The sequence below is a fragment of the Aythya marila genome, assembly GCF_965140915.1.
Source record: "Aythya marila genome assembly, contig: HAP1_HAP1_SCAFFOLD_186, whole genome shotgun sequence".
NCBI classification, from domain to species: domain Eukaryota; kingdom Metazoa; phylum Chordata; class Aves; order Anseriformes; family Anatidae; genus Aythya; species Aythya marila.
This window is the reverse complement of record NW_028137527.1, coordinates 182,049-208,721: the sequence shown is the minus strand read 5'-3', so window position 1 is coordinate 208,721 and position 26,673 is coordinate 182,049. Positions and strand designations below refer to the sequence as shown.

General features: G+C 47.4%; 1 protein-coding gene across 1 annotated transcript; it reads left to right on the top strand.

Moving 5' to 3' along the window:
• Positions 1-257: 257 nt before the first annotated feature.
• LOC309890752 (olfactory receptor 14A16-like) lies at positions 258-21,550 on the top strand (the record flags this gene model as incomplete). The annotated part of the gene is made up of 2 exons (XM_082785157.1): positions 258-395; positions 20,753-21,550. 2 exons carry the CDS (start codon positions 258-260, stop codon positions 21,548-21,550), a joined length of 936 nt encoding a protein of 311 aa, XP_082641283.1.
• Positions 21,551-26,673: the final 5,123 nt, after the last annotated feature.

The window sequence follows — 26,673 nt, the reverse complement described above, 5'->3', positions numbered from 1 at the left end:
GGAACCTTCCCTCTTGGAACCTCAAATGGATCAGCGCAGGCTCACTGGGAGCTGAGGAGACTGAAGTGTACAGGACACTCAGCAAGCACACAGCAGGGCTCCAGACAGGGAGAGACACAAAGGTCCTCTTGGAAATAAGGAATGTAAGGCTTTAATTGGGAATTATATGAATTTTGGTCAGACATTACTCGTAACACTCTATATTTATTTTTATTTATTTTTTCTCATTTAGCAGTGTCCATGTCCAGAACAAGCAAATGCCCAACAGCAGCTCTGTGAGTGAGTTCCTCCTGCTGGCATTCGCAGACACGCGCGAGCTGCAACTCCTGCACTTCACGCTCTTTCTGGGCATCTACCTGGCTGCCCTCCTGGGCAACGGCCTCATCCTCACCGCTGTAGCCTGCGACCACCACCTGCACACCCCCATGTACTTCTTCCTCCTCAACCTCGCCCTCCTTGACCTGGGCTGCATCTCCACCACTCTGCCCAAGGCCATGGCCAATGCCCTCTGGGACAATAGGACCATCTCCTATCAAGGGTGTGCTGCACAGGTCTTCTTTTTATTCTTCTTTGTTGGAGCAGAGTATTCCCTTCTCACCGTCATGGCCTATGACCGCTATGTTGCCATCTGCAAGCCCCTGCACTATGGGAGCCTCCTGGGCAGCAGAGCTTGTGCCACCATGGCAGCAGCTGCCTGGGCCAGTGGCTTTCTCAATGCTGTCCTGCACACAGCGAACACATTTTCCCTGCCCCTCTGCCATGTCAATGCTGTGGACCAGTTTTTCTGTGAAGTCCCCCAAATCCACAAGCTCTCCTGCTCAGACTCAGACTACTTCAGGGAAGTTGGATTCATTGCTTTTAACTTCTGTTTAGGTGCTGGTTGCTTTGTTTTCATTGTGCTGTTCTATATTCAGATATTCAGGAACATGTTGAGAATCCCCTCTGATCAAGGCAAACACAAAGCCTTTTCCACGTGCCTCCCCCACCTGTCAGTGGTCTCCCTGTCTATCAGCACTGCCACATTTGCCCACCTGAAGCCCCCCTCCATCTACGCCGCACACCTGGACATGGTGGTGTCAGTTCTGTACTCCATGGTACCTCCAGCAGTGAATCCCCTCATCTACAGCATGAGGAACCAGGAGCTCAAGCAAGCACTGAAGAAGCTATTTCAGTTGTCTTCCAGAAGAACTTAGCTGTAGCTCTGCTGTTACAATGAGAATAACTCACAAAATTAATCATAGAATCATAGAATATTGGAGTTGGAAGGGACCCATAAGGGTCATCAAGCTGGAGATTGCCCAGCTCTCCAGTCTGTCCAGATCTCTCTGCAAGGCCTTTCCACCCTCATCCGAGTCCACAACTCCTCCAAGTTTGGTGTTGTTGGCAAATTTACTCAACACACCTTCTAGTCCTACATCCAAATCATTTATAAAATCATTGTGCTGTGTGCTGTGTGGGCTTTGGGGATTAGGTGTTCAGGACAAAGATTAGGGATTAGAGGTCACCCTCCAGGGTTAAGGGAATGACAAGGGCTTTAAGGGAGGGGTTGGTGTTCTGCTCAAGGATCCTGCTCAAGGTTTAGGAAAAGGGGGCAAGCTTTGAGGCTTATAGTTCAGTTCTGGGTTGAGGGCTAGGGTTAAGAATGGCATTTTAATCATTTCTGAGGCTTAATCACCCTTCTGCTTGCCCTTCTAGTAGAAGATGCTTTTGACATCTTCCTTTTCTGAGTCCCAAGGAATATCATCGATCAATTTGTCCCTTCCCAGCTCTTTGAGACAGGTCTTATGACTACATCAGCAGCTCCAACAGCACCTCTCTTACCCTTCCCACACCACCACTAAGCAACTTGAAGATTGACAAGAGGGATGATGAAGACTGGGGAAAGGGATTGGTTAAAACCTCTGAGAACAGCCTTTATGGACTTCACACAGAGAGTGATGATAGTGTCATAGAAAACAGTGACACTCTTGAGGACAAAAGAGCAGGTGGATAAGGCCTTGGGCCTGCCAAAACAGGACGCTCATACATGAAAACTGCATGGGAGAGAAGGAGAAGTTTGGATACAAACTGCAGATTATGAAAGCAAAACAGGAGAGCTCCAGCAATGGGGCAAAACCACAGAAGGGGTTCATGACACTGGGGCCACAGAACCGTAGCTGGGAGGAGGAGAAATAATTACTGTACATGAGAGAAATTCTCCTGGTTCAGGTACAGCTGCCTTCTGGAGTCAGACCTTCCACTTCTCGAGCCTTGCAGAGAACAGGGATGGCATACAGCCCATGCTGATGGTGGGACATGGCCCCCAGCAGGAAGCACTCCGTTCATGCAGAAGGTGCAGCTGATAGTGCTCCCACCTCTGTGAGCAAAGGGGATGCTGTCCCCAGTCAGAAAGCTGGCTAGTATCTGGCTCAGGGTGGTGGAGCTGTACAAAGTCTGCAAGGAGGACAGATCTCCCCCAGGAAGAAGGCCACGGGCATCTGCAGGTGTTAGCTTGTAGGCACCAGCACAATGATGAGTGTGTTCCACATCCCAGTCACCATGCTGGTCATGCGAAAGATGATGAATATACTTATATAAGGACTGAAGACCTTTCATATTCACAGTAGGGGAAAGTCAGTCAATGCTGTCTTATTGTCCCATTCCGCTCTCTTCATGGACACCATTTTAGAGCATTCTGGTCTCCTCTCTCTTGTAGAGACACGAATCACCAAGATGTTTCTTCTCAGTTTGTGAAAGAAATAGTGAAGAAAGCTCAGAGGGATGAAATGGTCCCTGCCTATCATGGCTGCAGTGTCCTGCCATGCAGTGGGAAAGGAATAGGAGTTTAGGGAGGGAATCATTTTACTCATGTTTGACAACTAAACTTTAATAGTTATTTTAATAATAAAATTTAATCACACTTCTTAAACCAGTCTCTCCCAAAATCATAGAGGAGCAGTCAGTGATGAATTTGGTCTGCTTCAAATGCAACACCCCAGGAGAGATGCTGCTGCCTTCAGGAGCTGTCAGCCCTGAGGCCCTGGGAACACCTCGAGGGAGTCCAATGGCACAGAGCAAGCGATGCCATGGTCGAGTGCTGTGCTGCTGAGCTTTGAAGGCTGTGAGAAACAAGGAAATGTCACAACCATTGCCCCAGGGCTGCAACAGATCACTCACCTAACTCCTTTGCCGGGGCTGGCTGAGTCCAGGAGACAGCAGTGAATGGAGCCTGCAGAATGTGAGCCTGTCCGAGGTGGACTGAGTAGAGCTCAGGTGCTCAATCTGGTATGAGCAGGCAGAGGAGAGCTCTGCAGCCCAAGGACATGCAGAAACCTCAGCAAAGGAGTCTGGCAAGTGATTCCTTGCAGCCCTGGGGCAATGGCAGTGACCCCATGAGCTGGGTCTGCCTCCCAGCCTGCCCAGCACGGCTGTGCAGTGCCCCCATGCCCTGGCCACCACTGCCCCCTCGCTCTACAGAGCAGCACCTCTGGTTGTGATGTCAGAGATTTCAACTTTTGCCTAAAGTCATCCTTCAGGGCTACTATCAGTTTTCTACACAGAGGCAGCCAGTGCCTCCAAGATCGCAGGGGGAAACAGAAGCATGCATGAGGGATTGGGAAAAATTACCCTGAATCCATAGGAGCCATTCTGGAACCAAATCTTAATAGCAGGAAGCTCACTTATGTGGTGGTACAGAGCTGCTGGGCATATTGTGCAAGGTGCTCCTAGAGATCTTTGTGTGCTTTTCCATTTGGACAGGTACCACTTCTGTCTTAGGAATGGAGTAGCCAACAGAGGTGAGACAGATACTCTGTCTCAACCAGTAACCTTAAACCCTAAACCTAAATGCTACTCCACACCCTGACAGGAATCCACTACTCTAACACCAAACCTCAAAATATCCCTTGAAGCCAAAACTCAGCCCATAGTCTCTTTCCCTTATGCTTACTCTCTTACTTACCTAGACCCCTACCCTTAATCCTAGCATTGAAATGATCTGTGTAACCCTAGACAACATCTTCACAGACCTAAACAAATCCCTAAACCACAAAGCTTGCCCATACCCTAACCACAGACATCACACCTTAAGTATAACAAGAAACACTTCCACTAAATTTTCCCTACTCTCTATCTCACAAAGGTGAGCCCTAGTCCCTAATCCCATACATGAACAACTAACACCCAAAACCCCTGTTCCTGTGCATTAACCTCCTCACCTTCAACCCCTCTCCTAACCCTTAACTTTAGGTGCTTGGCCCCTTAGGGCAAGGCAGGAATTGTGATACTTCTCTAAAGTCTCATGGTGTGACAAATGTTTTAACAATTCGTGTCCATAGAGAACAGTCTTGTCTGCCTCTGGGCCCTGCACTGGCAATTTAATTCTTGAACCACAGATGCAGTGTGTCCCAGTCTCCCCCTCATTCTAGTCAATTTATCAAGTCTTCAGAAAATACTCCTCAAATTTATGAACCTGTTTGCTTTTGTTATTCCGGACTTCTATTTCTAACAGTTACAGCCTTTTTTTTTGTCTTCTTCGAAATTAATTTAACACGGCTATAGGTGTGACTGTCCCTGTGAATGGCTGGTGAGGAATGTTTTAATTACTCATGAAGTGTCAGTAAGAAAGCTATTTGTGTTTGTATGAAGTCTTTGATGTCTGGGGGTTTCAGAACAACTGATAACAACTAGTGACTGTTATGGGATACTATGCAAACCTCTGGTATCTGACCAGGTGGCCAAGAGATTAAGAAGAAGAAAAAAAAAGAAGCTGAAGGATGGCTAGGAGACAAGACCTGCAGGGATGTTGTATAAACTTGACACGGTGCCAAGGAGTACAAAGGAGAAGGACAAGAAAAAAACTTGGAGAGGAAGACTACAAGCCTTCAGCATGAAAGACCCCTAGAGACCCCCAGAAGAGACCCCCCAGAGGAGACTGCGCATGCTCCAGTAGGAGGGACTGGACCCCGGAAGCTAATTATAATAACCTATTTCTTTTAGAAGTAGTAATGAATATGTATTAGTCTAGGAGCATAAAAATCAGCTACTTGATGTAACTGGTGTGTGTCCTGGAGGAGCGGAGATTCCTGGTGCACCCAGCGCTGTTTGTTTACCTCTATTCTTTTAATAAATCCTATTTTTTTATTTAATCCTATTTTTTATTTAATCCTATTTAATCCTATTCCCAGGGCGCAAAAGCACCTCCCTCTCCAGGGCAAACTAGCATATCCCTGCTGCACCCAAGTTTCTCCCCTGGTCACTCAGGCATCTCCCTGGAGGTCCTAAAGAATCTTGGTGGAACATGCAAGCACCTCCCTGGGCACACTACCCATCTTTGTGGACCTGCCAAGCATCTCCCCAAGGAACCCAACACCTTCCTGGAGTACCGATGTTATATATGGAGTGCTAATTCGTGTCGAGAAAATGGTTGATATTAATAAAAAAGGGGGAGATTTGGGAATGTGGCCATTGGGGTTGGAAAGCCCCATGGCTGAGATAACATTAGACTTAATGACCAGACCATCAGGAATACAAAAGAGGGAACAAAGAAGGGTGATTCAGGAGACTCCATGCAGTCTCCAGTTTTTCGTTCTCCAGCTGGTTCTCTTGTTCTCCAGCCACTAAGGCATGGGTGTTTCTGGGTGTTTGCTGTTGTTGTTACATTCAAAGTTGTTTGACCAATGAGAAGGTTAGAACACAGTAAAGAAACAACTCACCAACAAGCTCATCTGGATTCACAAGTTTAGCAGTTCTTTGAAACTCTTGCTTCACACAGGTGAAGATATCAAGCTTTTCCTAATTCCAAGCAACAAGAAAGACCAGTCAGAAACGATTCCAGAAATGGAATTCAGATCTAAACAAAAAGCTACAAAGGCAGGCTATCAAGAAGTTTAAACATGATGTGCCTATCATTCTAAAGAACATTAAAAGAATTTAATTTAATAGAGAAAATCTAAGATAGATGAAGTATGATTGCTGCATATTACTGTTAGGAATGTTTTAACAATTCGTGTCCATAGAGAACAGTCCTGTCTGCCGCTGGGTCCTGCACTGGCAATTTAATTCTTGAACCACAGATGCAGTGTGTCCCAGTCTCCCCCTCATTCTAGTCAATTTATCAAGTCTTCAGAAAATACTCCTCAAATTTATGAACCTGTTTGCTTTTGTTATTCCGGACTTCTATTTCTAACAGTTACAGCCTTTTTTCCTGTCTTCTTCGAGATTAATTTAACACGGCTATAGGTGTGACTGTCCCTGTGAATGGCTGGTGAGGAATGTTTTAATTACTCGTGAAGTGTCAGTAAGAAAGCTATTTGTGTTTGTATGAAGTCTTTGATGTCTGGGGGTTTCAGAACAACTGATAACAACTAGTGACTGTTATGGGATACTATGCAAACCTCTGGTATCTGACCAGGTGGCCAAGAGATTAAGAAGAAGAAAAAGAAGCTGAAGAACAGCTGGGAGAAAAGACCTGCAGAAAATGTTCTATAAACTTGGTACGGTGCCAAAGGAGTACAAAGGGGAAGGACTTGGAGAGGAAGACTACAAGCCTTCAGCATGAAAGACCCCTAGAGACCCCCAGAGGAGACTGATGCGCATGCTCCAGTAGGAGGGACTGGACCCCGGAAGCTAATTATAATAATCTATTTTTTAGAAGTACTAATGAATATGTATTAGTCTAGGAGCATAAAAATCAGCTACTTGATGTAACTGGTGTGCGTCCTGGTGGAGCGGAGATTCCCGGTTGTAGTGGGTTTACGTGGCAAGGTTTTGGTAGCAGGGGGCTATAGGGGTGGTTTCTGTGAGAAAGATCTAGAAGCTGCCCCATGTTTGGGAAGGGCCCCATTGTTTTCCAGAGCTGAGCCAATAAGCGATATTGTTTGCGCCTCTGTGAAAGCATATTTAAGACAGGGAAAAAAACGCTGCGCCACACAGCAGCCGGGAGAGTCAAGGGAGTGAGAAACAGCCTGCAGGTGCCAAGGTCAGTGTAGAGGGAGGGGGAGAGGCGCTCCAGGCGTCGGAGCAGAAGTCCCCTGCAGCCTGTGGTGAGGACCATGGTGAAGCAGGATGTCCCCCTGCAGCCCATGGAGTACCACGGTGGAGCAGGGTTCCATGCTGCAGCCCGTGGAGGAGACCACGGTGGAGCAGGTGGCCCTGCACCGACGGAGGCTGCTGCCTGTGGAAGACCCCTGCTGGAGCAGATTCCGGGCCGGACCTGTATCCCATGGAGAGGAGCCCACGCAGGAGCAGGTGATCTGGCAGGAGCTGCTGCCCGTAGGGGAGCCAGGTTGGAGCAGTTTTCTCCTGAGGGATGGACCCCGTGGTACAGACCCATGTCTGGAGCAGTTCTGGAAGAGCTGCTGCCTGTGGGAAGCTCACGCCGGATCAGTTCATGAAGGACTGCATCCCGTGGGAGGGACCCCACAGCACAGGGGACGAGAGTGACCGAGAAGGAGCGGCAGAGAAGAAGTGCTGTAGACTGACCATAACCCCCATTCCCCCATTCCCCTGCGCCGCTCAGGGGGAGGAGGTGGAAGAGGGTGGATGGGGGGAAGGTGCTTTTGTTTTTTTTTTTCCTTTGTTTTCTCACTTCTCTAGCTTGTTAGTGATGAGCAATAAATCTTACTATCTCTTTATGCCGAGTCTGTCTTGCCCGTTACAATAATTATTGAATGATTTTCTCGTCCTTATCTCAACCCTTGAGCCCTTTTCACATCTTTTCTCCCCATTCCTCTTTGAGGAGGGGGAGTGAGAGAGCGGCTGTGGTGGAGCTCGGCTGCCCACTCGAGCGGAACCACGACACCGGTGCACCCAGCGCTGTTTGCTTACCTCTATTCCTTTATATTCTTTTAATAAATCTTATTTTTTATTTAATCCTAATTTGAATCCTGAGCCATTTATAACAATTTGGGGGCTCGTCCGGGATGGCTATAGTTCCTGAATTCTGATTTAATCTAGGAGAGGCGCCCCACCATTTGGTGGCTCCTGTTTGAATCGGATCGGGACTAATGCCATCCTGAACCTGAATAAAGGTAAGCAAAGAATTTGATTTTTTTTGAGCTCCCTTGCCAGCTGTTTTTTGCCCGTAATTCTGCGCGCGAAGATCTGGACAAAGATGACAGGGTCGTTTGGATACCATTCGGTTGGATTCCGGTGTCCGGGATTGAACCGGATGAAGACGACAGTCGTTTGTGTATGCCGTCTGGTTCGATCCCAGACAAAGACAGCAGAGACGCTTGTGGATACCATCCGATTGGATTCTGGACGAAGACGACTGATTCATAAGATACCGTCCGGTTGGGTAAAGGTGCGGTTGCCAGTGTTTGTGTGTGAGAGTGTAACTGAGATTTCTAAAGTCAGCGTGGAGGTCTTTTTGTTTTCTCACCGGTTCTAATCTCCTGTTGGGGGGGCTAGGCCTGTGAAGGGAGTGATACGTGGGTGGGTGATAGGTCCTAAACCCCCTGCAAGACACTCTCACTGGGGGCAACCAAGGGCTGTGGGAATTGCCACTAGTAAAATTCCCGGATGGGTCAGATAAAATCGAAGACCAAGGACCAGAAAGGGAGCAAATTACCAGATATATGACCAAAAAGTCCATTATGAATAATGATTAGAAATTGGAACAATAGGGGCCCCAGAAAATTAAAAAGTAAATTAAAAATGATCCAGTATTATATAATAGAATTACCAAAAGAACCCTTAAGACCCCACGTATTTTGATCCACGGAGGACAGGGTCTGTCAGGCTTTGAACATTAATAGTAGAATACCCGTGGATCTGGAAAAGAGCAAGCTGAAACATTGGAATTAGAAATTAGAGAGCAATTGATTAAGAATGAATATGTGCTACTGTGCCTGTGCTGCACTTATACCACCAGATAACAGGAGTCTCTCGGACCCCGAGAACCAGATCAAAAACAACCTCATGGTACGGACTTTAATCAAGGGGTCTGAGATAAGGAGGACTGTTCACAAAGGGACAGGTTAGGAATATGTATATGTATAGGAATGTTTATGTATATGTAACTCTTTATTAAAGCAATTTGCCACATTAGGCGTGCATGACTTTGGTGGGACTACCCGCCCCGTGCTGCATGGAACTGAGTAAACATACCTACTTTACAATCTTATTGATTGTGGAGTCAGCTTTTTGTGAGTCATTTTGGTGAGCCAGGCAGGAGACACTCTGCTCAGCTGCAGGATCGGCTGCGGCGCGGACGCCCCTAGGTGCACCCTGAGTGTTTTGCTCAGAGGGGACTCCACTCTCAGCTGCTCACCGCAGGAGCAGAGATCTCCTGAAACTGCAGACAAACGGTATGTTTTCGGCTGCTGGAGGATACTAACTGGAGTGTTAATAATTGTATGTGTGTACTTTGTGTTGAAATTTTGTATATTGTAATATTTGCATATTGTATGTATTTTGTGTTGAAAGTATTTGTGTAAGTGTAAGGGTTTGAAACAAAGTGTTACAAGTCACTTCACGAAGAACACAGTCAGAGACAATACTTGTTTGGTTGGTTATCATTCTAAATTATATTCCTGTGGTATGAATGAGATGTGCTGGAGGCCTCTGTGTGTGATTGTGCTGTGTGAGTGAGACGCAGCGTTGCTGCAAAACGAGTGCAGAGTTCCGATCCATTGTTCCGTACTCTCCGCAAGGGGAGTGGGCAGAGACGAATGAAGTGCTTGACAGACTGAAAAGAAGTGCTGTTTTATCCAAGTTTGAGTGGTGGTGCCTAATATATGGGCCCAGTGTATCTTGTGTATCTTGTGTATCCTATTTTTGCTCTTAAATGTTTTGACTGTGACAAGAAAAAGGCAGGAGCATGATATGACATGCTTCCTGCAACATATGAGGCCTGCACAGGCTGAGACCTGGACTTGCTGACACCTGAACAGGCCGAGAGACCGGAGTGGTGCTGAGAGCCTTTAGTGGCGCTGGGAGACCCGAGACACTACGGAGGGACTACCGCTGGACAGAGAGAACCCTGAGAGACACTGCAGAGCCACGGACGGCTCTGAGAGACACAGAATAGACCTGACAGAAGCTGCAAAACGCGGGGAAATTGAAGTAATTGCGGAACATCCGAGATTGAGTTGCTACGGGAGACCAGAGGCGTCAGTGGACAATGGCAGTCGACTCTCACCGTGAGGCGAGTCGTCACAGAGCAGAGGGGCGGACATCAGGACCCTGCAGACTGTCTGACATAACCATGGAGGCAGCAGCGGCTGTGCTGCTTCACTCTAGCATTCTTTTCATAAAAGGTTTATCTTGCAATGCAAAAAAGACTATTAGTCCCCAGATCGGTGTTATAATTATTACTAATGACGACTTAGCTCTATTGCAGGGCAGGAGTGCAGAGACGCAGATTACACTGCCAAATGACCACCGGCAGGCTCTTTCACAAACCTAAGGTTGCAGCTGGCACTGCCTGCAGCCGTATAGCAGACGTTACACTCTCTTTCCTAACTAGTAATCATGTGTCTCATCCATTTGTGGTGAATGGTCAGTGGCAAAAAGAAAAGGAAGATGCCACTGACACTAACAGCATGGGTAATAGGAGTAGTATAAGTGACACAGGTGACGGTGTGGGGCGCTCTGCCTGCTGCTTGCCTTCGCCTGACTGTGCACTGCTGCTGACGGTGCTAGATTAAAATGTGAAGACTGCTCAGATGGCAGTGATGAGAGTGCTTGTGTGAAGAAGATGTGTGCTAAATCTTTGTGTGCAACAGTGGTCAGTGTGTGCCAAACAGATGGCAATGTGATGGGGACCCGGATTGTGAAGATGGGTCTGACGAAAGTGCTGAGCTGTGTCATATGAGAACACTGTCATGGAAATGTGATGGTGAAAAAGACTGTGACAGTGGAGAAGATGAAGAGAATTGTGGCAATGTGACTTGTAGTGCAGCAGAGTTCACATGCAGTAGTGGACAATGTATTTCCAAAAGCTTTGTCTGCAATGGTCAAGGTGACTGCTCCGACCACTCGGATGAATCTTTGGAGCAGTGTGGCCGCCAGCCTGCATCTCCGGTGAAGTGTTCTGTGAGTGAGGTGCAGTGCGGCTCAGGTGAATGTATCTACAAGAAGTGGCGATTTGACAGAGATCCTTATTGCAAGGATGGAAGTGATGAAATTAACTGCCCTTCTTGGACCTGTGGACCAGATCAGTTCAGATGTGAAGATGGGAACTGTGTCCATAGGAGAAGGCAGTGCAGTGGTGTGAGAGACTGTCTGGATGGCACTGTTGAAGCAAACTGTATTCAGTGCTCTGGACCTGGCAAATTCAAGTGCAGAAGTGGAGAATGCATAGATATCAATAAAGTATGTAACCAGCAGAGAGACTGCAGGGACTGGGGTGATGAGCCCCTGAAGGAATGCAACATAAATGAATGTGACTGTCCAGCTGGGAAACTGTGGAGATAGTGATGAATGCCAAAACCCTGGTATCTGTAGTCAAATCTGTATCAACCTGAAAGGCTATCAGATGAATCCTACTACAGGAACCTGGAAAGGGCCATACGGCAAAGCAAATTAGATAACTGTTAACTTGTCAGAAGATAAAAAAGAAAGTGTTTCAACAAGCAGCCACAGGAGGGAAGAATCATTGAACCCTCGATGTGAGGGACTGTACCTTGTTTTACTGACTACTGAAACAGCTGTGAGAACCACAGAAAGGGACCCATGCATCCAGAATAAAAGGACCAGTAACTACTGAAACTTGGAGGGTTGAGTCTGCTCCTGGGAAACTGAAACTCAAGCTAAGGGAGAACTAATATTCTGGCAACAAGGCTCTGCATGAATGAAGGATGCCAAATAAAGGGAACAAGCCTAAAGGGAGAAAAGGGAGAAGGCAAGACCGGGGCAGGACCCTCCACTGCGGTGTGTATGGTCTACCGAGGGAGGCAACCCCTATGGGTATTGACTGCCGAGTGAGAGGGCCTCGACCAGACTTCTCCCACACTAAGATTAGGTTGTCCAGGTTGTCCTGAGAAAATAACATAAGATCCTTTTTAAACCTATATAAAATTATGATTCGTTTTCCAGGAGCTGGATCACCCTGACAGGCCGAACGGTAACACAAGCCTGAATTGACCCTGAAAGCGGGCCTAACTCCTTGACTGAAAGCGTTTGCCTATTATGATCCAGATACGTGGGCAGAAGACAGATCCTGGGACTATAGGACCCCAGTATATATACTTAACAGAATAATTAGGTTATTAGCCGTAATAGAAATAGTTATAAATGATGAGAACTGCTTTGTATCAAAATTGCCTAGCTTTGGATTATTTACTAGCACAAGAAGGAGAAGTCTGTGGAAAATTTAGCTTTAGTAATTTCTGTTTAAAGATTGATGAAAAGGGTGTTTCTTCCTAGTAACTGATAGAATGTTATGTTCTGGTTTAGGATGAGAAGAATGTTAATAATATGCTGATGTTTTAATTGTTTTTAATTGTTACAGAGCAGTGCTTACACCAAGCCAAGGACCAAGCCAAATTCAGCTTCTCACTGTCCTGCCAGCAGGCAGGCTGGGAGGAGGGCCGTACTGCTCGGGGTTAGGTTGGGCGTCGGACAGCGGGTGGTGAGCAATTGCATTGTGCATCACTTGTTTCGTACACATTATTACTAGTAGTACTATTATCATTATCATTATTATTATTATTATTATTATTATTGTTATTATTTTCTTGTTTTTATCTCAACTCACAGGCTTCACTTTCCCATTTCTCTCTCCTATCCCAGAGAAGGAAGGGGGGAGGTGAGCGAGCAAACACAAACCTGGAAGGATATGGAATGGGATTTATTTTCATGGCTGCCTGGTGGACCATGGGTTAAAAGAGTGTTATTTTTATTGTCATGTGGTGTAATTATATACCTTGTATGATACCTTGCCTTACGTTATTAATACACCGGGTGATAAATAGTACATTTGTAATAACTTCATTAAAAAAGGAAGGGGATATGTCAATTATGATGTTTAAGAATTGGACCCTCCAAGGACGGACTGATGAAATCTAGTTATTAACAACAGAAGTGACACGAATTGTTGATATTAAAAAGAAGATAAGGGATTGTGAGGAATGTTTTAACAATTCGTGTCCATAAAGAACAATTCTGTTTGAATCCTGTCTGCCTCTGGGCCCTGCACTGGCAATTTAATTCTTGAACCACAGATGCAGTGTGTCCCAGTCTCCCCCTCATTCTAGTCAATTTATCACTTCTTAAATTTGTGAACCTGTTTGCTTTTGTTATTCTGGACTTCTATTTCTAACACTGCTATAGATGTGTCTGTGAATGGCTGGGGAAGAATGTTTTAATTACTCGTGTGTCTGGGAGTTTCAGAACAACTGATAACAACTAGTGACTCTTATGGGATACTATGTGGATCTTTGGTATCTGGTTAGGGGGGGCCGAGAGATAAAGAGGAAGGAGAAGGAAGCTGAAGGACAGCTGGGAGACAAGACTTGAAGAGGATGTTCTGTAAACTTGGTATGGTGCCCAGTAAGTACAAAGGGGGAGAGGAAGACTACGAGCCTTCAGCATGAAAGACCCCTAGAGACCCCCAGAAGAGACCCCAGAGGAGACTGCGCATGCTCCAGTAGGAGGGACTGCACCCCGGAAGCTAATTTTAATAATCTATTTTTTTTTTAGAAGTAGTAATGAATATGTATTAGTCTAGGAGCATAAAAATCAGCTGCTTGATGTAACTGGTGTGCGTCCTGGTGGAGCGGAGACTGCCGGTGCACCCAGCGCTGTTTGCTTACCTCTATTCCTTTATATTCTTTCAATAAATCCTATTTTTTTATTTAATCCTAATTTGAATCCTGAGCCATTTATAACACCCCTATTCTAATGATTGAATTGAAAATATTACATGAAGCAAAACTAAGCCCATTGTCCTTTGCCCTTTCCTTTACTCTTGTGCTCACCCTAATCCCTGCCTTCAATACTAGCATTAACATGCTCCATTAAACCTAGACTTCTAGGCAGATGTAAAACAAAAAACTATTCCACAAAGCTTGCCCATAACCTAACCACACACCTGACACAGTAAGCAGAACAGCCCATCTGCAAAATTTCTAATCCAGAAAAGTGAGCCCTAGTCTCTAAGGGACTAGAGAAGTCAGCTCTACCTCAGGATCTGCTGCCCCAGCAGGAGGAATGTGACTGTGGCAGAGACTGTGAGGTCACTTCTGCCTCTGCAGTGGATAGGGCAGCAGCAGGAACGTGTCACAGAAAGGGATGCGAGGTCACTTCTGTCTGTAGGTGGCAGGTCACCCTTGACATAGACCTGGGATCCGTACTTTTGGGCTCACATCTGCCAGTGGCCCTGCTAGGCCAGCAGAAGGCACCTGGTTTGTATGCTGACTGTGGGATCCCCTCTGCCTCCATAGCCAGCAAGAGCAGCAGCCAGCCCATGGCTTTAAAAATGCTGGTGAGGTGACTTCTGTCTTGTTGATTGCTGCACCCATGGGCTGAGGCCAACTGCATGAAGTTCAACAAGGCCAAGTGCTGGGTCCTGCACTTGGGGCACAACAACTCCATGCAATGTTGTGGGAAGGATGGCTGGACAGCTGCCCAGGGGAAAAGGACCTGGGGATATTGGTGGATAGTCGGCTGAATATGAGCCAGCAGTGTGCTAAGTTGGCCAAGAAGGCCTGCCTTGTACCAAGGATACTGTGGTCGACAGACGTAGGGAAGTGATCGTCCTTCTGTACTTGACCCTGGTGAGGCCACACCTCAAGGATTGCATTCAGCTCTGGGGCTCCCTGTGTAAGAAGGACAAGGATCTATTAGATCTGTGCCCCATTCCGTGATGCATTCAAGGCCAGGTTGGATGGGGCTTTCATCAACCTGGTCTAGTGGAAGGTTTCCCTGCCCATGGGAGGTGAGTTGGAATTATATGATCTGTAAGGTCTTTTCATCCCCAAACTATTCTGTGATTCTGTAAATATGAAACACAGCACCATACCAGCTATTAGGAAGAAAAATTAACTCTATCTCAGACAAAACTAAGACAATATCCAGCACTTATTCCATACAATCTGTAATGCTCAGCTCTGTCACTTTCCAATTAATCACCACCACCTTTCCTGTCTTTTGATACACACACACGAATATCATGACCTTAGTCGACTGGTGTCAATAATAATAATAATAATAATAATAATAATAATAATAATAATAATAATAATAATAATAATAATTCCTTTTGTGTCCTATTAAACTGCCTTTATCTTAACCCATTAACTTTTTTTTTTCCTATTCCTCCGAGTTCTCTCCTCTGTCCCACTGGATGAATAACTTCATAGTGCTGAGCTGCCTGCAGGGTCAAACCACAGCAAGTCTTCTTGGTGCCTAGCGTGGAGCACACAGGTTGAGATGACAGGATGACAGATCTGACCACAGCGTTTTAAAAATAAATTGTTATAAGCATTAGATCAGTTTAACAGTGGCTGGTCACAATGTTGATCTTTTTGATCTGGGGTCTGTTGTGCTTCTTTTCAGAACTGTGTTGTATAGCTCATTAGTAACTGTCTTCCATGTCATGCCGTTTATCAGTTCTGGGGGCTGGTTTAAGGTTACTGCCTTGCTGTATTGGCTAACACTGACTTCTGATAGGATCAAATTATTGCCCCCTCAATACCTCAGGAACCATCTCTTCATCTCTTGGAAACTATTAAGAATCACAGTCTTTGCCTTTTCTCCTCAGGGAGTAAATCTATGCAGGGTGGTAGGGGTTTCCTCTCCCCAATTCTTCACTCTCCCTTTCTCTTCCACCTCGTGCTTCTCCTCCAGGCTAATTACAATAGCTCTTCAAAGCTTTGAATATTCTTGGGATGGTCAAACCAGCATGTTCCTATTTTTAGGTCTCCTGAAAGCAATTCAGGTTTTGTTTAAGTTTAAACAACTACTTAAACGTGCCATCCAGAGATCTGTCCAGAGGCGGGAAAGTTAGGAGTGGCAGGGAGATTTCGAGGATCTGGGCAGACACCTAGAGCAGTGGACACGTCCAGGGCTTTGGAACTTCACCTCTGAGCAAGTGCAGAATCCTAAAAAAAAATGTGAAATGCTTAGAAATTTGTGTCATCACCCTGGCAATTCCAAAGAGATACAAATCACTGCAATATGCTGGTGGTTAAGGTATTCTTAAGAAGCTACAGTCCACACTTCTCCAACCCCTGTGACTTTTCCTGCAGGTACACTCCAGCCCCTTTGACAGGCCCAGAGCCTGTCCAAAGCCACTCCAAACCCTGCAACAGGCCCTACAGGCACTCCAGCTCCTGAGATGGGCTTAAGGTTAAACACATCCCTTTAATAGGCCCTATAGCCACTCCCAAACCTGCAATAGGCCCTGCAGCCACTCCAACTCATCCAAAAGGCCCCGCAGCCAGAACAACTCCTGTGATGGTCCCTACAGCCACTCCAGCCCCTGCAATGGGCTACATCACTGGGCCAGAGAACCAACCTAAGCCAGTATCGGTTGCCTCTACATGCAAGAGAAAACAATGGGTGTGAAAAACTCAGTTTTTCTTTAGAAAGGAAGGAAACTCCTACGCAGACAAGAAAGGAGGAAAAAGAAGATGAGGCAGGTTTCTCCAAAGTTGGGCCATCTTGGAAGCAGGAGGACAAAGCAGAAGAAATCATATAAGCATCAGAAACCAAATGGTCCCTTTCCCAGGGTAAGCTACGAGGAATGGGAAAAGATTTCAGCAATCATCTCGGTGAGCACATTGTCACCTGGCTGCTCCAGTGGTGGGAGAACAGGGCCAATAGCCTGGAATTAGAGAGCAGGGAAGCCAAGCAGCCGGAATCTCCCTCTAGGGAAGGGGTGAAGGACAAAGCCATTGGAAAAGGGCACAAGGAACTTACTCCCATCATGCTTGAAGGAAAGGTCTCCCTTGAAGGAAGATCTTGTATGTCAACCAGGAAAGTGGAGCACCAAGCAGAGGGGTATCCGGTACCTGAGGAAATTAGGCAAGCTGAATGCCATTTTTAGAAACCTAGATAACTAACAGCTATCCAAAGATCCAGATGAAGTCAAGTGCACATGACCCATGTGGCAGGAGTTTGTACAGAGCACACCATCATCGTATGCCAACCCATTGGCAGTTATGACCAGGAAAGACCAAGAGGAACCCATGGTGGATGAATTGGCTAGCCAACTATGGCATTACAAAGAAAGTCTCTCTTCTTCCCTATGGGCCTGTGTCTCGTCCAGAAAGAAACTTTCCCAAGAGGTCCAACAGCTCCAAGAGAATATAGCTTCCTCCCCACCTGCACGAACCAATAGCTCAGCTATCAGATGTAAGCATCCCTCTGCTCAAGAAAGGTGACATAGTGGGTACATACCAGTTTCTATCCTGTGCTTTTGACTGTGTGACCATGGAGAGTCCATGAGGAAATGCGATGCAAAAATTGACCTCCACCTTAGAGGCACGGATACATGAAGCACAAGGAAAAACATTATCAAAAAGTGGTTCTTCTGAGACTCTTGCTGCTCCAATTTCTAGTGGGTAATCCTCCAAACAGAGTAAAGAATACTATGAGCAGGACTAGAGGGGCACAGCTTTCACCCTGGGGGAGGGAGAGGACAATCAGGTATATTGGACTTTGAGGATTATTGGCCTGGCACATCAAACCCAAGACTTAACTGTACAGGAGGCTGAAGTGAGTCTAACGGGGAAAGAGTGGAAAATGCAATGCATTGGGACTGGCCTGGAAGCTGTGTAACCTTGGCGTAGACTACTTCAGGAGCGGGTACTTCAAAGGTCCACAAGGGTATTGGTGGGCTTATGGCATAGCTGTATTGGAGATGGAGGACAGGAAACAGTTGTCTACCTTGCCCACTCTTTCACAGGACCCTTCTGCTGTGGAGGTGCTGATGGCCAACGAGCAGCAGGTGCCAATTGCTACCATAACAGTGCACCTGAGGCAATATTGCACTAACAGAGACCCTGATTCCCATCTATGAGCTGGTTCATCAACTGGAGAGCCACGGAGTGATCAGCAATACTCTCTCACCCTTTAATAGTCCAATATAGATATTGCAAAATTCTAATGGTGAGTGGAAGATAACGGTGCACTTCTGTGGCTTGAATGAAGTTCCACCACCACTGAGTGCTGCTGTGCCAGGCATGGTAGAACTTCAGTCAGTACGAACTGGAGTCAAAGGCAGCCAAGTGCTATGCCACAATTAATATTGCTAATGCATTTTTCTCCATCCCTTCAGCGGCAGTACGAAAGCCACACTTTGCTTTCACATGGAGGGTTGTCCTGCCCACCTGGAATCCCGTGCCCCAGGGCTGGAAGCACAGCCCTACTTTTGCCATGGGCTGATCCAGACTGCCCTGGAGCACAAGGCAGCTCCTGAACACCTCCAACATACTGATGCCCCATCACATGCGGCAACACAGCAGCAGAACGATTTGAGAAAGGGAAGCAAATGTTCCAAATCATTCTGAAAACCTGTATTGCCCTAAAACAAAGTAAGGACAAGGGACCTGCACACAAGAGCCGAATGCATACTGTCCAGGTTCTGTGGGACCCCTGCTTGGGGAAAGGCTGGGCATCAATCGGTGTGTGATGAACAATTGCACTGTGCATCACTTGCTTTATGCATATAACAATAATAAAAATAAAGTTTTTTATTATTTATTATTAGTATTGTTACTGTTATTCCTATCTCTTCATTTTCTGTCCTTTTACATTATCTTTATTTCAACCCATTGTCATTTTAGGGGTGGGTGTGAGCTAACAGCTGTGTGGTGCTGAGGTGTCTGACAGGTTAAAGCACAACATGTTTGACAACCACAGTCTGAAAGCACAAATCACCCTTGTAAAAGTCATCCCTCCTGTGTTCAAAGAAGGGCAGTCAGTGATGAATTCAGTCTGCCTCAAACACCACACCCCAGGAGAGATACTGCTGCCTTCAGGAGCTGTCAGCCCTGACGCCTTGGGGACACCTCGAGGGAGCCCAAGGGCACAGAGCAAGCAAGCAAAATGGGTGCTGTGCTGCTGAGCTGGGCCAGGCTCCTGGGCCCAAGGGGAGCTCCTAGCAAGTGGGCAGCACTGCAGAGAGACAGCTGTGCCCAGGAGCAGCTCCTCTACAGCACAGCAGGGCTCGGGACTCTGACTGCAGGTGACATGGGGAGAGGAGAGAAGGAAAGAGGGCTTGGAGGCAGTGAGGAGTGCAACAACAGAGGGCAGCGTGTGGTAGGACGCATCTGCAGGCTCTTGACACCATGAGGCTCTGGCAGCAGGGCAATGCAGGTGGGGTTGCCAGAGGGGTCTTCTACACATCCGATGGCTGATAGTATCTGTCGGGATGGGTCTCTGTTTCTGAAGTGCTTTAGAGAATGGCATTATGAGGAAGCATTTCAAGAGGAAGATTGACGCTTGGTTTATCTGAAGGGTAAGGCTTTTTCTACAGTCTGTGTTTTGAGATTCCTGCTGTGAAGGGGAGGCAGATTTCATAGTAATGAATTGTTGGGGTTGTACAGCAGACTGAGACTCCTGGAGCATTGCATTGACAAATCAAAGTGCCAGTGATTAACTTTGTGAAGTCCCTTCCCACACCTCAGCCCACAGACTGCACCAACATCATCATTGTGGTCCTCTCAGGTTTTATCCTAGCTGACCTTAGGAGCTGCAAACCCTCTGTGATGCCCAGTGCCCTGTCTTTGAGAGGTGTCTGCAGGCCAAAGCAGAGCACACAGCATTTGCAATGAGCAGGAGCTGCCTCCTCTGCAGGCAGAGCTGCAGCACAGGAGGGTGTGCTGAGTGTCCATCTGTCCCTCCCTGGCCTTGCCTCCCCTGGCAGCAGCACACTGGCATTCCTGCTGGCTTCTCCACCTGGAGAGTGGCTTCTCCACCTGTAGAGTCTCCTTCTCTGGAGATACTCGAGGCCTGTCTGGATGCCTACCTGGGCAGCCTGCTCTAAGGAACTTGCTTTGGCAGGGAGGTTGGACCAGATGATCTCTTGAGGTCCCTTCTAACCCCTGCAATTCTGTGATTCTGGCTGGGGATGGGGTTTCACATGCACATGAAGTGAGCCCTCGGTGTGCTTGGGGAATGGCAAATACAGGGACAGGGTGAGGTGTCTGGAGATGTGCACTCTGAGCCTGGATTCAGCAGTGTCCTGCTTCTTTTCAGGTGAACATGAGCATAATTATCCTACAGCTCATACACATGCCAGCAGAAGAGACCAGCCTCTATGGACAGACTGGCTGTCCCCTCTGAAAGTACAACCTGAACTAAAGGGACAGTACCTTTGCCTCTGACGATCCACAGGATTTCACTTGGAATGCAGCAGAAGTGCTGAGGATTTATGCCTTACAGACAGTCCTCAGGTGTGGGGGGGCAGCTAGAACATAATATAGAAAATGTAAATCCACCTATGTTCTTCATCTCTTGCTGTAGGTCAGGACTGACTCCTGCAATACCCAGAGCATAGTGGCCTGCTCCCACGGAGGCCCTAAGGCAGCATCACTAATATGGCATGAAAGGAACCTGCCAAAAGTCTGCGGATATTTGCAGGGGGAGGCTTAAAAGAGAAATGGAAATTATTTCTATCACATAACTCTGTGGTAAATAGTCTTCCTCTGCCTTGGGCAGGACTCCTTGGCAGAACCTGTAAATGTCCAACAGCAGCTCTGTGACTGAGTTCTTCCTGTTGCTATTCGCAGACACGCGCGAGCTGCAGCTCCTGCACTTTGTGCTCTTCCTGGGCATCTACCTGGCTGCCCTCCTGGGCAACGGCCTCATCCTCACCTCTGTAGCCTCTGACCACCGCCTCCACACCCCCATGTACTTCTTCCTCCTCAACCTCGCCCTCATCGACCTGGGCTGCATCTCCACCACTCTGCCCAAGGCCATGGCCAATGCCCTCTGGGACACCAGGGCCATCTCCTATCAAGGGTGTGCTGCACAGGTCTTCTTTCTATTCTTCTTGCTTGGAGCAGAGTATTCCCTTCTCACTGTCATGGCATATGACCGCTACATTGCCATCTGCAAGCCCCTGCACTATGGGAACCTCCTGGGCAGCAGAGCTTGTGCCCAGATGGCAGCAGCTGCCTGGGCCAGTGGCTTTCTCAATGGTTTCCTGCACACAGCCACTACATTTTCCCTGCCCCTCTGCCAAGGCAATGCTGTGGACCAGTTCTTCTGTGAAATCCCCCACATCCTCAAGCTCTCCTGCTCAGATGCCTACCTCAGAGAATTCTGGGCAATTGTGTTTAGTTTTTCTTTGGGATTTTGTTGTTTTGTTTTCATTGCTCTGTCCTATGTGCAGGTCTTCAGGGCAGTGCTGAGGATGTCCTCTGAGCAGGGCAAGTACAAAGCCTTTTCCACATGCCTCCCTCACCTAGCTGTGGTCTCTCTGACTCTCAGCACTGCCTTGGTTGCCTACCTGAAGCCCCCCTCCATCTCTTCCCCATCCTTGGACACGGTGGTGTCATTTCTGTACTCGGTGGTGCCTCCAGCAGTGAACCCCCTCATCTACAGCATGAGGAACCAGGAGCTCAAGGACGCCTTGTGGAAACTCACTGGATACATGCTTCTTTGGCATCAATAGTGTGCCTACAATATTAAATGGACACACATGTTATCTGAACAACCTCTTAGTACAGTAGCTCTCAATTCTTTTATTATTATTAATATTATCTCTTAAAATTGTGATTTTGGTTGAATTCTATTTGTGGCATTCTGTCTATTATTATATTTTTAGTTTATTTACTTTCACCCAATCATCTTATGTACCTACAGAACTTGGCTTCCTGTGTGGATTAAGAGAATAAAGAATCCACGAGAACTTCATTGGTTTCAGATGTTATCTCTTCCCATCTCCCCTGGAACTGCTGCCACACAGAGGAGCAGCCCCAGTGGACTGTGAGACTGTCCCTCACTGCCCGCTGGACTCTGCCTTTCTGCTGCCTTCGGGTCGGGGCTGCTGCTTCCCTGGAGCCATGGCCATGGCCAGCAGCAGGATGTGGCCTTTTCACTGCTGCTCTCTTTTGGCTTCCACATTGTTCTCTTGAGCTCTTGTACTTGACTAAGCCCTCAGGTCTCATGTACCTTGGTGAAAGTCCTGTTGTCTCTGCAGTGGCATCTCTGCCACATCTCTGCTTCTTGCAAAGCTGGTGTCAGGAATATACCCAAGGAGCTGCTCACTTGTCCTGGTTTCAGCTAGGATAGAGTTAATTTTCCTCTTAGCAACTGGTAGGGTGATGTGTTTGGGATTTAAGATGAGAATAATGTTGATAACACACTGATGTTTTAACTGTTGCAGAGCAGTGCTTACACCAAGCCAAGGACTTTTCAGCTTCTCGCTCTGTCCTGCCAGTGGGCAGGCTGGGGGTGCAGCAGGAGCTGGGAGAGGACAGACCCAGGACAGCTGACCCAAACTGCCCAAAGGGGTATTCCATACCATCTGACATCATGCTAAACAATAGATAGGGGTGTTTAGCCAGGGTTGGTGTAGTGTACACTTGTTTGTACACATTCTTAGTAGTAGTACTATTATCTTCATTATTGTTATTATTGTTGTTGTTATTATTATTAATAAGGAGGGAGGGGGAGGGGGACTGAACAGCTGTGTGGTGTTTAGCCGATGGCTGGGTTAAACCACAACAGTGTGAGACACAGTCTTTCACTGCCAGGTACCAGGTCAAACAATGCTGGCCCCAAGCTGCGAGGAAAAAAAAAAAAAAAAAAAAAAAAAAAAAAAAAAAAAAGTAAAATGCTAAATACAGAAGATGGATGTTGAGGATACAAGACTGCAGGCACCTGTGGGCAGTACAGACACTGACCTGTGGTCGCAAGGCTCCCTGGGTGGGGATTAAGAGAAAGGAGTGCCTGTCCTGTACCACCTCCCCGCCAGCCCTGCCCTTCCACATGTGGAGTATTTCTCTCTTAGTTGGGAACCAGCAGAGCTTTGAGTCCTCACCCTCTACATGGAGATGAGCCACAGGCCTGGCTGTGTGTGAGGGGGCAGCAGACCTGAGCAGAAAAAAAGCCAGTTTCTTGTCACTCCGGAATCTGAATGGTCCAGCCTCTGTTGTTGAATCTGTTCTCTGCAGCAAAGGGATGTCTCCAAGCCCCAGGTCTGTGGTTGCTCCTGCAGCTTTGAAGACCTCTCCAAGGGCATCACAGTATCAATGGTTAGGACCTAGGAGGTTCAGCTCGCCCATGGATCGTAGCAGTAGGTTGGTAGGATTCCATAGTACACAAGGACATGGACACCTCATTACTCTGTTTTCATGAATGTCTGTATTACAAATTGCTACAAATCCTTCCCTGCAAAGCAACTACAGATTGCAAGAAACAACTAAGTTACCACTAGGAAAGCAAATATGGGCTTGTGATGCTTTCCCTAAATCTGCACCAATAAATACTATTTGAGGTGCTATTGGTATGACGCTCATGAATCCACTTGGAGGAGGGAACAAGGCATGGCACCTTCCCCTTCTTTCTTTCAGGCTGGTCATGATAGCTCTTGAGAAATGTAAACATCATTGGGTAACCCTAACGACATGCTTCCAGACTGTGTTTCTAGCTTTTTCCAAGGGTAAACAAGTAAACAAAAGGTGTACTAGAGGTCTGTTGGCATAACTGCCTTGAATACAGAGAACGTCAAATAGTTTTCTACCTTGCCTGGTCTCACACAGGACCCTTTTGTTGTGGGGTTGCTGAGAGCTGAAGAGCAGGTGCTGATGTCTGCCACAATGGTGCACCGGCAGCAATAGCGCACTGACCTCCAAGTCCTCCAAGCTCAAGATTCCTGTGAGCAAAATGTCAAATGGGGGAAGGAAACCTGCTTGAATGATCAAGGAGATACATGAGTGACTTAATGGAAGAAGGAAGTATACATAAAAAGGGACAAGCCACTTGGGAAGAATATAGGGACATAGTCCGAGAAAAGGTCTTTTTCAAATATATCAAGAGCAGAAGGAAGAGGAAGGAAAATGTGGGCCCACTGCTTAATGAGGTGGGTGCCCTCGTGATAAAGGATACAGAGAAGGCAGAATTACTGAATGCCTTCTTTGCTTCAGTCTTCACTGCTAAGAGCAGCCCTCTGGAATCTCTGGCATTAGGAACAAGGGAGGAAATCTGGAGAAACGAGGACTTTCCGTTGGTTGAAGAGGATCAGGTCAGAGATCTCTTAGGCAAACTTGACAGCCACAAATCCATGAACCCTAAAGGGTATATCCATGAGTTCTGAGGGAGCTGACAGATGTTACTGCTGGCCAATCATTTTTGAAATGTCATGGAGAACAGGAGAGCTGCCTCAAGACTGGAAGAAAGCTCATGTCATACCGCTCTTCAACAAGGGCAAGAAGGAGGACCCAGGCAGCTACAGGCTGGTCAGCCTCACCTCTGTCCCTGGAAAGGCAATGGAACAGTTCATCCTGGAGGTCATCTCCAGCAGGTGGAAGAGAAGAAGGTGATCAGTAGTAGTCAGCATGGGTTCACCAAGGGCAACCATGCTTCACCAACTTGATAGGCTTCTATGATGGAATGACTAGCTGAGTGGGTGAGGGGAGAGCAGCAGATGTTGTCTACTTTGACTTCAGCAAGGCTTTCAGCACTGTCTCCCATAACATCCTCATAGGCAAGCTCAGGAAGTGTGAGATGGAGGAGTGGTCGGTGAGGTGGGATGTAAGCTGGCTGGCTGGCAGAGTTCAGAGGGTCATGCTTAGTGGAACAGAGTCTAGTTGGAGGCCTGTAGCCAGCAGTGTCTCCCAGGGACCTACACTGAGTCCAGTCCTGTTCAACTTATTTGTCAATGACCTGGATGATGGAATAGAGTGCACCCTTGTCCTGGTTTCAGTTAGGACAGAGTTCATTTTCCTCCTAGTAGGTGGAAGGGTGCTATGTTTTGGATTAGGATGAGAAGAGTGCTGAGAAGAGTTCTCAGCAAGTGTAAAGATGTGCTGTTTTGTGTCAAAGTGCTCTGTTTTGAGTCAAAGCTCTCCTCAGGCTCTCCTCAAAGCTCCACTCAAGCTCTCCTGCTCAGATTCCTACCTCAGGAAAGTTGGGGTACTTGCGTTCAGTGTCTGTTTAGCAGTTGGATGTTTTGTTTCCATTGTGCTCTGTCCTATGTGCAGGTTGTCAGGGCTGTGCTGAGGATGCCCTCTGAGCAGGGCCAGCACAAAGCCTTTTCCACATGCCTCCCTCAGTTGGCCGTGGTCTCCCTGCATAGCATCACTGCCATGGTTGCCTACCTGAAGCCTCCCTCCACCACCTCCCTATTCCTGGGCCTGGTGGTTTCAGTTCTATACTCGGTGTTGCCTCCAGCAGTGAAACGCTCACCTACAGCATGAGGAACAAGGAGCTAAAGGAGGCACTGAGGATGTTATTCTAATCTACAGTATTTCCCCATCAATGAAGTACCTGCACATCTTCCTCACATATACCTGGGCAAGGCAGAAACACCTTTGTTCGTATACTTCAAAATTGCTTTTCATTCTTTGCAATACTAGTCCAATAAAAACATTTTTCTCCATCTCACTTCTTCGACCTTTTGTTGTTGTTGTCTTTCATGTTTTTTAACCCAAAGACCTCATTTACAGGCGCTGGTAAGATCTTGGTAATTAACCAAATAAAATAACCAGCAGGTAGTCATTTTCTGTGACTCTTCTTTCTCATAATTTCTCTTCAGGTACAGCAGAGGTTGTGGAATGAAAAAACCAGCTGCAATGTGGAGGAAAAGCAGAGATGTGGCTGAGGGACTCGATGTTTTTTTTCTACAGTACACTGTACCAAAAAGTTCTCCTAGGCCTCTGTAATCAGTAAAAGAGATCAAAGATGAGAAGAGCATGTACTAAGAGGAATGCCCTGAAAAGCCATGAAGACAAGGGCCATTTTCTGCCCCTGCAGGGGACTAACACCGAGTAAGGCCCAATTTGGGAAGCAGCCCTGTCGGACTTTCTTAGTGGGCAGTGAGCTGGGCAGGAGGTAGCCATGTGCCCTGGGAGCACAGGAGGGAAGGCTGAGGGGCACCTCACTGCAGCCTGTCAGGAGCTGCAAGGCGCTCAGGGAGCATCCAGGGCCAGGATCTGCCTCATGACCACGAGGTCTGTCTGCCCTCTCTTCCTGCCATACTTCGTGCAGTGTCTGCAGCAGAGGGGACCTGTAACCAGCCCCTGCATGGGGCTCTGCCACCCGCCTGGCCCTGGCCCTCTCCAGAGCCCTCCTTGCTGCTCTCTGATGCACGCCAACACCTCCCCATGTGTGCTGGCCAGCACATCTGCTGAGGGCCAGTGCGGCTGCTGCAGGGGCAGGGAGCTCAGCATGGCCCTTGCAGCCCCCTACCCTGGGTCTGCCTCTCCCCTTGGCCTCAGCCCCAGCCCCGGCCTTGTCTCTGCTGGCAGGAGTACTCTTGGCATACGCTTCCTGGCCTCCCCTCACCTGCGCACTGCTGCTGCCCACTCAGGCTGCTGGCACAAACGTGTCCTCACCAGCAGCACCACCCCTTGGGATACTTCTCCTGGTGTTTCTGAACAATCAAGTTTACTGGACTGTGTATGTTTAATGGCCTGGCACATCACACCCACAAATGTGTCAGGCTCTACTGGACACCGGTGCACAGTGTACCCTAATGCCATCAAGACTTAAAGTGGTAGAACCCACCTGTATTTCTGGAGTAACAGGAGGATCCCAGCAGTTAACTGTACTGGAGGCTGAAGTGAGTCTAAC